This window comes from Mizuhopecten yessoensis, unplaced genomic scaffold (assembly GCF_002113885.1).
Source record: "Mizuhopecten yessoensis strain PY_sf001 unplaced genomic scaffold, ASM211388v2 scaffold4823, whole genome shotgun sequence".
Taxonomy (NCBI): Eukaryota; Metazoa; Mollusca; class Bivalvia; order Pectinida; family Pectinidae; genus Mizuhopecten; species Mizuhopecten yessoensis.
In genome coordinates this window covers 14,001-27,249 of record NW_018405739.1, presented here as the reverse complement: position 1 = coordinate 27,249, position 13,249 = coordinate 14,001, and the positions used below count along the sequence as shown (strand labels likewise).

The window sequence follows — 13,249 nt, the reverse complement described above, 5'->3', positions numbered from 1 at the left end:
GTATATATATATATTAACTTTAACGTATATTTCAATAAATAGCGAAGTGTAACGGGTATAACAGGACGTATATACTGTATAAATGAACATTGATGTATATTTCAATGAATCGCTAAGTATAACGGCACGTATATATATATATATATGAACATAATACTTATAATATAAGTATAACGGGTCGTATATATATATATATTAACTTTAATGTATATTTCAATAAATAGCGAAGTGTAACGGGTATAACAGGACGTATATACTATATAAATGAACATTGTTGTATATTTCAATGAATCGCTAAGTATAACTTTTAAGTATAAGATTACAACGGATTTATATTGTAAAGCTACAGATGCACATAATTATCTAAATTTTTACTCTAACCACAGTAAACACACTAAAGTTAATATTCCATTTAATCTTGCCTCACGGATTGTCACTATCGTCAGTGACCAACAAGCTCAAATTGCTAGACTAAGTCAACTAAAGCAATACCTTAAAGCTCAATGTTATCCTACTGAGATAATAGAACATGGTATACAGAAAGCTATTGAAAAGGGACCCTTTACTTCCCGTCTACAAAAACTAAAGGATGAATCAAAGTTAGTTCCTTTTGTTTCTACTTTCAATCCACGGAATTGTAATATGTTTCCTGTGATAAAGAACAAATGTGAAGAGTTAAAGCAAAGTAGCAGGCGTATGAGAAACATTTTTAATAAACATGCTATTTTACACTGTAGACGCCAACCTAAAAACTTGAAACGTATGTTGACATGTTCTAAGTTTGATAATTCTTGTGTAACACCAAAAGTATCCAAATGTAAGACACCAAGATGTGCTACATGTCCTATGATTATCGAGTGTAATACTTTTATTTTCAAGAATGGTTTGAAATTTACTGTGAAGGTAAATATGAATTGTAAATCAAAAAATGTAATTTATGCAATCGTTTGTTCTAAATGTGGTGATTTTTACATCGGTCAAACCGGTAATGAACTCAGAACACGTATGACTGTACATAGACAACAAACTAGAACTGATTCTTTACGAAATCTTCATGTTAACAAACATATTCATGAATGTGCTGGAGATAAATTTAATGTATTACCTTTGTATCAACTATTTTCATCAGACACTATTTTAAGAGAAACGAAAGAAGACCAACTAATAAAAATATTAAAACCGAGTCTCAACAGGCCACAATAAAATTTTACGCCAAATTGTCCACCAATCTTGTGTACTTCGTGACGTCACGTTACTATTGTAGTGTGATGACATGTAATTGTGACGTCACGACGTTGTTCTCTTTTGAATAAACCTGAAGAGCCCTGTGAAGGGTGAAAGCAGCTAGTTTTTTAGTCGGTCGTTAATTTTATTTTATATATATATATATATATATATATATATGAACATCATACTTACAATATAAGTATAACGGGTCGTATATATATAGATATGAACTTTAACGTATATTTCAATAAATAGCTAAGTATAACGGGTATAACAGGACGTATATACTGTATAAATGAACATTGTTGTACATGTATTTGAATTTAAATAAATTGTATTGTATAAGTACTACACAAGAGGATTGGACTCAAGTTATCAAAACTTATCAATGTCCGCTCCATAAAACAAGTACACATATACAAAATTTAGCAATTGCCTAATAATTAATAGCACATAATATATTTCCAATAGTATAAGAAAAGCAGAAAAACGTCGTTTAATTTAATATCTAACAAAATATCACCAAACAAAAGGCTTTCTCATGTTATATTGGTAAACCATATCTAATGTTGAAACATTGTATTTCTTTATACATCATACATTGGACAATACAAAATAAAATGGTTTAGCCTCCTCCATATTATGTCCACATCTACAGGATGGACTGTCAATACGATTGACATGGAATAAAATATGCTATTTAATAAAATTTTAATTTACGTCTTTTCTCTAAATGATTAAATTAAATTAAACACTGAAGTAGAAAACACTGCCATTGCAAAGGTATTTGAGACTGAGGAGGTTCAACTATCAACTCATTTAACTGTACATGTACATTTCTTTATTTCTTGAAAGCGCATGCAACTTTATAACATGATATCAAGTTATGTCAGTGTATTATGCACTTGCAGTACTGTATTCAGTATATATACTATATATAGGATGGGGCCGTTTTCACTAGGGTCGTTTTTACTAGGGCCGTTACTGCAGTGGGACCGTTTTAACCGGCTGTAGTGGTAGTGTACCACAGGCCTTGTTTAACTCTGCCACTTACCTCCATTACGTACAGTATGGGCCACTGTATGTAAGATAAAGCCATTCGTGACGCTATTTTGAAATTAACAATGCATTATATGGGACATCCTTGTCATTTTTATGAAATCAATATAAATTTAATGTAACACGATGGGATTTTTATTGAAATAAACTTGACTAGATATCGAATTGAAAAAGATACGAATTATTACACATTGTATGTATAATGTAGACCATGAACCAGGATATGAACGAGAATATTTATTCATTTCATTTCTCGACATATTCATAAATACATGGAGCAGACACAAATAATGGAGCTTGTAAAAATCTAGTGATTATATTTGGACGAATCTGTTATTTAATAGCCAACTATAAAAGAACAAGTGTTTTAAACCGTTGCTTTTAGTATAAAATAATATATTCACTATAGTATGTTAGTGACATATGTATGCTGTTAGACGTAAGATTGACAATGATTCATTATTTTTAGAAAGATTGAATTTTACTGAGGTCGCTGTACTTACAAAACTCTATATATGATTGTACACCAAGATATTTAATACGGACGAGGACGAGATCGATATTTGATATGGGAAGGAATCAGATCGATACTTGATATGGGCAGGGATGAGATCGATATTTGATATGGGCAGGGATGAGATCGATATTTGTAATGGGCGTGGACGAGACCGGTATTTGGTATTTGATAGGGGCAAGGACAAGAGCGATATTAAATAGAGGCAGGGACGAGACCGGTATTTGATAGGGGCGGAGACGAGACCGGTATTTGATAGGGGCGGGGACGAGACCGTATTTGATAGGGGCGTGAAGATACCGGTATCTGATATGGGCGGGGCGAGTTCGGTTTTTGATATGGGCAGAGATGAGATCAGTATTCGATAATGGCGGGGACGAGATCGGTTTTTGATAGGTTTGAGAATGAGACCGGTATTTGATAGATTTAGAAACAATACCGGTATCTGACATGGGCGGGGACGACATCGGTATTTGATATGGGCGGAGACGAGATCGGTATCGGATATGGGCGGGGGCGAGATCGGTATTTGTTATGAGCAGGGATGAGATCGGTTTTTGATAATGGCTGGGACTAAACTGGTATTTGATAGGTTTGGGAACGAGACCGATATTCGATAGGTTTGAGTAAAATACCGGTATCTGATATGGGCGGGGACGAGATCGGTATCGGATACAGGCGGGGACGAGACCGGTTTTTGGTATTTGATAGGAATGAGGACAAGAGCGATATGAAATAGAGGCGGGGACGAGATCGTTATTTGATAGGGTAGGGATGAGATCGGTATTTGATAAAGGCTGGGGCGAGACCGGTATTTGATAGGTTTGGGTACGATACCGGTGTCTGATATTGGCGGGATCGAGATCGGTATTTGATATAGGCAGGGATGATATCGGTATTTGATAATGGCAGGGACAAGATCGGTATTTGATAATGGCAGGGACAAGATCGGTATTTGATAGGGGCGGGGACGAGATCGGTATTTGATAATGGCGGGGACAATCGGTATTTGATAGGGGCGGGGACGACACCGGTATTTGATATGGGCGGGGACAAGATCGGTATTTGAAAATGGCAGGGACAAGATCGGTATTTGATAGGGGCGGGGACGAGATCGGTATTTGATAATGGCGGGGACAATCGGTATTTGATAGGGGCGGGGACGACACCGGTATTTGATATGGGCGGGGGTGAGATCGGTATTTGTTATGTGCAGGGATGAGATCGGTATTTGAGAATGGCTGGGACGAGACCGGTATTTGACAATGGCAGGGATATGATCGGTATTTGATAATGGCGGGGACGAGATCGGTATTTGATAGGGGCGGAGACGAGATCGATATTTGAAAGGGGCTGGGACGAGATCTCTATTTGATAAGGCGGGGACGAGACCGGTATTTGATAGGTTTGGGGACGAGACCGGGATTTGATAGGTTTGGGGACGAGACCGGTATTTGATAGGTTTGGGGACGAGACCGATATCTGATAGTTTTGGGTACGAGACCGATATTTCATAATTACAGGGATGAAATCGATATTTGATAGAGGTGGGGACGAGACAGGTATTTGCGAGGGTAGATAAACGAAGAAGATACCACTTGTATGCTATTTTACATTTTTTGCCCCCGCCATAAAATGGGGGGGGGGGGGCATATAGTGTTGCACATGTCCGTCCCGTCCCGTCCTGTCCTGTCTCGTCCCGACCCATCCCATCCCGTCCCGTCCCGTCCCGTCCCGTCCCGTCCCATCCCATCCATGAGCGGGGGCATCTATATCTTACAGTCATTTTTTAGTTATTGAAGCTACGCAAGAAATTGTTCGAGCAAAATAGTATCAGCTGTTACTAGTTACTAGCGGTAGTGACAATTCATGTACTGCCCTAGAAATTCTCCCTCCAGCTACCCGTTCTGCGTCTTGGTTTGGTTTGGTTCAGTATTGCTTAACGTCCAATCAACAGTTAGGTCACTTAAGGGCGGTAAACGTGTGTGTTTTGGGAGGCTGCGATATGTTCGTGTTTGTCCCCTTGTGATAGCGCGGAACTGATGCCGAATTTATAGTACTACTTCACTGAAACATACTGCCGAAGACACCCAGCAGGACACCCCACCCGGTCACATTATACTGACAACGGGCGAACCAGATATCACACTCCAAAATTGCCGAGCGTTAAGCAGCAATAGAAACTACCATTTTTACAGACTCTGGTATGTCTCTGCCAGGGGAAAGAACCCAAAGCCTTCCTCACACGGGCAAACGCTCAACTAAGGCCAAAAGTGAGGCATTGTCAAAGGAGACACTAGGAAGAAGAAAGTTGTTCAAAAAGAAAGGAAAAGATATGATCCCAAATGTAGTCGCCTCTTACGATCATGCAATGGGGGCAGCAGGTACAATGTTTACCCCGGTACAAATCGAAAACAACGTGGATCATGTCATATCTGAAATGCAGTCGAACAACAAACTGTCATATAAAATTGTTTCGTCATTCAAGCCACGTCTGGTTTCCTGTCTAATTCGACATTCAATTACCTGCAGCTTCACATTCCAGAAAATGTAGAACCTCGAAATTTAGCGGTTCTCCACTTCGAGCTAGTAAACAGATGGTGCCGTAGACTCGCAGATAAGCCTGCGCACCGCGTCTTGATATTTTACTTCTGTGATGACGCGTTAGAAATATTGATATTTATAGATTATCACACAGTATTTTCAGGATTTGTCGTGAGAACAATTTTCTCATCGTGAGCACGTGGATAAAAACGAGAGGCCACCGCAGGTGGATTCGAGGTTTTATCTACGTGCGAGCGATGAGAAAATTGTTCGAAATACAAACCCTGAAATTACTGTATGATAAACTATTTATCATCTATATACTACTACCTTATACATTTCTCCATTTAAAAACTCAACTAAACGACATGTTTTCCAAATGACGTCTAAACTCAAAGGTCAACTATCGCCTGTGACAAACGTAAACAAATAGAACTTTTGCGCGCAGAAATACTATGAACCTTAAAACTACGTAGAATAAATATTTAAAACAATCCGATCGACATTGGCTTTTCCATATGTGCATTTGCATCTGAAATGGCGTTGTTATTCTCACAATATTTTTCCGTAACTTTGTATTGATATGTTTATGGCCGAGTGTTTTCTTACGCGGATCACTTTTGTGTGGACACTATTTCCGGTTTCGGACGTCATCTGGCGCGAGCAGACGTTCTGTTTTGAGAAAATACGTTCCCAAGTGCTGGGGAATGAGAAAATCCGTTCTCAGCTTTTTCTCACACTGACAACCAATGCTAATGAATTTATCATGCTGTCGGTAGGTGGTATAAAATAGTATATAGACGATAACTACACGTATGCATTAATCAACAAAAAATAAATTGACATTTAAAATATGTTCTTATGTTTTGTTCTAACAGCGTACAGCATCATTTTGTTCAAGGTCCTTAAAGGACGGACTATACATTTTTTTTTACATTACATCACTACGTAGCACAAACTCCAACATCTGTGGCAATCTATCAAAACGGACTTTCACAAGTCCTAATTATTGAATAAAATGCTTGTTGATTGAAACATAAGGATTGAATCTTGCTTAGGAGCAGTTCAGTTAATTTGTTTCAAGATCAACTCAATTCATCACCCCATGAAATCGACCAAAGCAAGATTCAATCTGCCATGCATACTTACAAGGAAGGAATTTACCGTAGGAGTAAAATGAAACTATAGTTTACGTTCTAAAAGACTATCTTGTAAGCAGGTTGGAGGGAGATGTACCCTCCCTAAACCACCCCTTCCCATGACATTTTCACCCTTTGCTATGAAAACACAAATTAGATCATGATTAGGAAGTTGAATAGACAGGTAATACAGTAATTTGACCTTTCATCCTTATTGTGACTTACATGAAGGAACGGGGACCGTGCAAAGTACGCGTGGAAAACTGATCATTATATATAAAGGTCATATACATTAATACAGTGTATAGTCCACGGATAAGAAGAATTTGGTTGGGACAATCAATGCACTGGTTTGTCGTTTGGATTAGGACACCAGCTTGTCTGTGGGAGGCGATACATAGAAGTTTGCCAACTCTAACTCCAGTTAGGTAATTTTCAAATTATATGAAGGCATAAGGTTTACTGAGTGTCTTTCACAATTTGAAGATTAACTAACGAGAGTTAGATAAACATGATAATCAACCATCACAAGTTTGGGGACTATTTGCTCCCACAATGTTTAGACAGTACATCGTATATCTAGAAACCCATGTTTCTTTTCGGAATACAGTATAGTTTCAGATCGTGGAAACCATTGCCATCATAATACAAAATGACGTAGCAAGTCATTGCTACTTCACGTCATAATGAGAAAATTGACCAATGAAATCACGTCCAGGGTGTTACGTGTACCCACTAGTGGGTAATCAAAAATGTTTACCAACTTCTAGCAGGTGTATCCAATGAGTCGGGAGTGAGGAAACCTAGTGGTTGAGGTAAAAACCGTTTGTATAGTACCCACTGCTAAGCAGTCATAGATTCGCAGTTTCTACGAGTGATACACTACAATATATAAAACATTACAGTTCGTTAAACACTACCTTGTGTATTCGTTATATGTCGTAGGCCTAGCACTCGTGGATTAATTCAACCATACGATAAAACCCTCACTGTTGTGAGACGTCAGACAAAGCACGTGTGTGATATTGCTTATGTTTCAATTAAATGGAAAATCATATCAATTATATACGTTGCATTCGATATACATTACACACGTAACTGTAACAACTCTCTTTCAGGCATGAAACGAGGTGATTTTGGTCACTTAAACTAGAATACGAGGTAAATATTTAATTAAACAATATATAGGTTGATTTTGTTTAATGTGACATGCACCTGGGGATTGCATTCGATGTGAATTGAAAATGAACACAACACGAGATGATATTTGTAAACAGAATATTTGAATAGACAAACGTTAGATAGAGTTAACGAGGCGTTTACACTTCTATTATTAGAGTATGGCTGTGAGGGATGGCTGTTCTACTGGTGATGTTTATCAACTCGATAAAGAAGTACATAAAGAAGCTAGACCGTTTGTCTTTGGGATGCGATCTCGTGCCAACAGAACGGCTTTATGTCATGAAACTGGATGGGAGTAATTACCTTCTAGGGGAGCTAAACAAGAACACTCTTCAATAAATAAGAATAAATTTAATCACTGCAGGTTGTTTACAAGGTATTCTACGACCGCAGGTCTAAGCTGTAACTTCGTAAAAACACGGCCTATAGAACGTTTTAAATGTCATACCGACATAAAAGTCATGTGTTATATAAACATTATATTGAGAGAAATTTATGGAGTAAAAATAAAGACGATCAAATAATAATATAACGTGCCAGGTTTTGATGGTGGAGGAAAGCCGGAGTTTCCGAAGAAAAACCACCGACCAACGGCCAGTACCTCAATTACTGAAAGACTAGAAATAACAAATAATATGTGAGAAGTGGGCTTCTGTTATATACTTATAAAAAACAAAGAACTCACCGGCTTTTTAAAATTTTAAATTAGCGATAACTTTTGTTTAATGTAGAGAAGATTTAAAGGAAGTTAATTTATAATAAATGGGGATTATTTAGCAAATTTATAAGAGGCTGATCTGAAATGTGAAAGCACTGGGGTTTTTTTTGTTGAGGATTTATATATATATTTCAGATATCACTTGAAACATTCAGATCCCGCTGCCGCTTCTATTACTTTACAGAAATATTCCCATATATGTAAAATATGCTTCTTTGATCTCTAGTCTACTATGTCGATCACGGTGCGATGACTGAAATATGTAGTCAACAGGACAGAAATGCGAAAAACGTGTGGTTTTACCGTTAGTTGAGTCCGCGTACGGACATGGTCAATCCAGAAAATAGATTCACACCCATAAATATGATTTAATCTGACTATAAACTTTCAAATCATATGACAAGTAAATGGTCCACAAAATGAATTTATATAAGATTACTGACGCTTCAAATAAAATAGCTTCGACGTTTTAAAATGAAAACAAAATAGTTAAAAATATTGAATAAATGCCAAATTTTACACATTTATCATGAAATTCCTCATAAATCATAGATCGGGCCCGGATAAGGTCTATACACAACTAGTAATATCGCTTGTGTAAAAAAGGCCCACGTCACAGATACTTATATAATAAACAACTGATTAGACTGCGTAATACAATGTAGACATACCAATGATTTTCACTACTTTCAATAATTGAAATCACCCATAGAAATATATTTACCAATACTAAAACAGATTACACTTGACTTTAAGCATATTTTATTAACCAGAATTGGAAATTAGGATGTATGAAGCCATCTCCTTACAACAATAATTCAAAACAACAGATGATGATATAGACTGTCAATTACAATTCATAGTAGTATATTTACATTTGCCCCCGCGCCGTCCCATTACAACAGTGTTAGAGGGCATGTGTAATTATATAGGCTATAATTACAACTGCTCGACTATAATTACAACTGCCTGTTTTTCTGGTGTAGGAATATGTAAACAAACAAAATGGCCGCCTGAAATGTATTTTGAGGCAGGGCAAATGGTTTTTGTAGGAATATGTCTTAAAAAAGAAAAATATGTAAATATAAAAAAATACCTGGTTGTCTGGATGTAATTATTGTTGATATAATTACAAGTGGGTTCTGGCAAATCTACAAACAAAATGTTGGCCAGAGGCCATTTGTAATTATATCAACAATAATTACATCCAGACAACCAGTTATTGTTTAAATAACATACAAAAAAAAACATATTTTAAAGTCAAGTTCAATCGAAACATGTTAAACTGGAATCTAATAAATTTGTATCCAAAACCAGATTTTCATTTCCAAACAGTAATAATCTCAACGTTAAAGGTACATTTAAATGATTTAGCATTTAATACCGCTTTGTGGCATCACATATGTTCTTTAAATCGATAATGAAAAAAATTGCGAAAACTCAAATATATGTTGAAGTGGGATGCCCTCTTAAAAATTTACAAAACTTATTTATTACCCGTTTTAGAATATGCATGTGAGGTTTGGGATGGCTGTACTCGGATACTAATATATAAGTTTTGTAAATTCTTAAGAGAGCATCCCGCTTCAACATACATTTAAGTTTTCGCATTTTTTTTTCATTACCGATTTATAGTACATATGTGATACCACAAAACGGTATTAAATGCTAAATCGGTGCTCCGTTATAATTACTGTGAATTTTGTACATTTGCTTATATATATTTCATATTAATACAACTTTCCTGACGCATCACATTTTGTTGACACATACTTTCCGTCGTACTTTTAAAGGTAGCTTCATCTTGACGTACTTACGTTTATCTTGACCAATATAAACCTTTCCGTCCATCATTAATTTTGGCAACTAAAGTTTAAAATATGATCTGAAAAAACCCCCCATTAATTTAAAATAACAATATCAACGTACTAGATGATTTTTATCGGCAAGTTAACAAATATATGTTGACATTATTTGTTAATTAAACTAATTTATGGATCCATAGTTTAGAAACTGATATTGACAACAGTTATCCCACAAATGCATATATTTATGCTAGAGTTATTGCCCCTTGACCAGTGATCCTTTGTTTTGAATTGTAAATAACAGACTATTTCACAACTTCCGGGTAACGGTGTTACTCGCTTGTTGTGCAATGAAATGCATAAAGCGATTTCACCACGGCTTTGTATATAAGGACTCGGGCTTTGGGAAATGTTCAAAGCTGTCGGGGATGATCTCTTAGGCCTTACAACTAAACAGTGTCTTTTATACTGAAGTATTTCGTCGGTAATCAAACACACCATGTCTGACTTGCACGAAAAAGAAGCTATCCGTCTATGTAGGAGCACGACAACGATTGAAACCATTGTGGACTTGACACGGCACGCCAGTCCACAGGTTCGACAGGCTGCTCTCAAGGAAATGTGTCCGTGCAGGGTGAAGAAGGACCACGACGATTTCTGGAAACGCGTTCTCGAAATGATCGACGACGAGGCGACTAACGTCCGCTTCCAGGTATTTATTTAAAGTTATTTACGTCTCAGCTGATTTTTGCTATTCATCAATAAATAACAACATTTTAACCACGTACAAATCTTATTTCTCATCACTGACCGTACAATGAGCCCTTCGATATTGAATAATTATAGAGACGAATTTCGTAGCCTTAAATTATAATCCTCACATAAACTTATTAACATGGAAACCACCATAGCATTAATCATATCCCGATATATTAAAAAACAGAATAATATACGGTACACATTTATTAGGTATATTAACGTGTCCGGCACGTACATACACGATTATGGCTTAAATGTAGTAATATTAAACAACACTTATACATAAGAAATTTAGAAGGAAGTCCATTATGTAACTGCGGATTAGTTGAAAGTACCCATAATTGTTTACTATCTTGTGACAATTATACCACAATCAGACAAAATACACTACATCAGTTAGACATTATTTTTACTGAAAAAACACTTCTGTGGGGTAATGATATTTACTCCAAACAGAAAAGTGAGGAAATATTTTTGACAGTCCAAAATTATATTAAACTAAGTAAACGTTTTAGCTAATATTTTTGTATCAATTGATTTAAATATGAAAACTTATTGTGTTGTATCATTTAACGGTACTCAATACAATAAGGTGACCTGTACTTACAGACTATTAATTTATGGGGGTCATAAATCATGTCTATAATCAATTCTATTCACCCCATGTACATGTATATATGTTATCTGTTAAACTTTATTATTATTCATTCCATATTGAAATAAGGTGTTCTCCAGTACCGAAGATTCATTTGCCTTTTGATTTGTTTGGGAAAGGAATTAATATAAGCTCTAAGCTTGTTTCCCATCCCATATTTATATTTGTAATTGTAATATTGTTGATTATTGAATAAAATATTGTTTAAACTAACGTGTCCGTTTTCTACCGTTAAACCAGGTATTACACACCCTGTGTGACGGGTCCCCTGCCCACCTTGAATTCGACGTTGCCGAGGCACTTGACAAGTTCAACAGGGATCGTGACCCCAAAATCCGCAGGACAGCGCACAGGGTCCTCACGACTTACTGGAAAACAGGCAAATGGAACGTCCTATAAACACGTCTGGTATGAACCGTCCACATTACAATGTGTGCCGTTTAAACCGGTTACCAGACCTCCTCTTCGGTACAGCGGAACCAGGTACAGAGGAAACAGGGGTCGACACACGATAACCCAGTACCCCCTATACAAACGTGCCTGTACAAACAAGAGGACCAGGTATAGAGTGACTAGGGATCGGCACACGAGAACCAAGTATCCCCTGTACAAACGTGCCAGGTACCGGTACAACAGAACCAGGTTCAAAGGAAACGGGAGTCGGCACACGGGAACCAAGTATCCCCGGTACAAACGTGCCAGGTACCGGTACAACAGAACCAGGTTCAAAGGAAACGGGGTCGGCACACGGGAACCAAGTATCCCCGGTACAAACGCACCAGGTACTTGACCAGGTACGTTTATCAAGTGAAGTGTAACCAGGGACCTTCGCGTGAGAACCTAGTACCCACGGGGAAAGCGTACCAAATACCGTACAACAGAACAAGGCCCAAACGAAACGGAATCGGCATCTGGGGGACAACATGTACCAAGGAAGACGTTGTATATGAAAAAAACGTTCTTGAAAACTGATTTCAATTGGTGTCAGTTTAGATATTCTATACTGTATTGGATGAACTGTGCTATAGTATTTTCCGGATAGCAGTTGTAATTATTTGGTGAAGCCGAGTTTTTGAAAATCAACCAAACATATGTTTATTGATAAAATATAAAACACTGCCGATATTGTATTGTTTTACTTTTTTGAAATTTATTTCAGAAAAAATGGTCATGTTGAATTATTTTACTTGAAAATCTGTTTATCCAATTTATTTCCAATTTGAAAAAAAATGATATTTCCAAAAAAATGGAAAATGATGCATTATACTTTTATGTATTTAGTTGGGACCCAACGAAAATGATATTCAAACTTTTAAATAGTTAAAAATATGGAACACTGGGCATATTTCAAATTATCAGAGTGTTGGAATTTTGGGGGTTAACTTTTTTATCAATTGATACCAAATGAATTACTGGTGTCACGATGGCATCACCCATTTGGTTAAAGAACTATCGATATTTAGAACGGTCTTCCCGAATATGTCATAAATTCAACAACGATAAGAGACCCCGAAATCAATTTAGACAAACCCTGGCAAAACCTAGAGCTTAAATACCATCATTTGGCTACTAACAAACAGATATTCGCAGGAGAAAAGGACTATTATATGTACATTGTATTGTTATAAGATATGGATGTAGAGGCCC

General features: G+C 36.8%; 1 protein-coding gene across 1 annotated transcript; it reads left to right on the top strand.

Annotated features, from left to right (window-relative positions):
• Window positions 1-10,518: 10,518 nt before the first annotated feature.
• On the top strand, window positions 10,519-12,747 carry LOC110449844. The gene is made up of 2 exons (XM_021496970.1): window positions 10,519-10,900; window positions 11,843-12,747. Exons 1-2 carry the CDS (start codon window positions 10,688-10,690, stop codon window positions 11,999-12,001), a joined length of 372 nt encoding a protein of 123 aa, XP_021352645.1. The 5' UTR covers window positions 10,519-10,687; the 3' UTR covers window positions 12,002-12,747.
• Window positions 12,748-13,249: the final 502 nt, after the last annotated feature.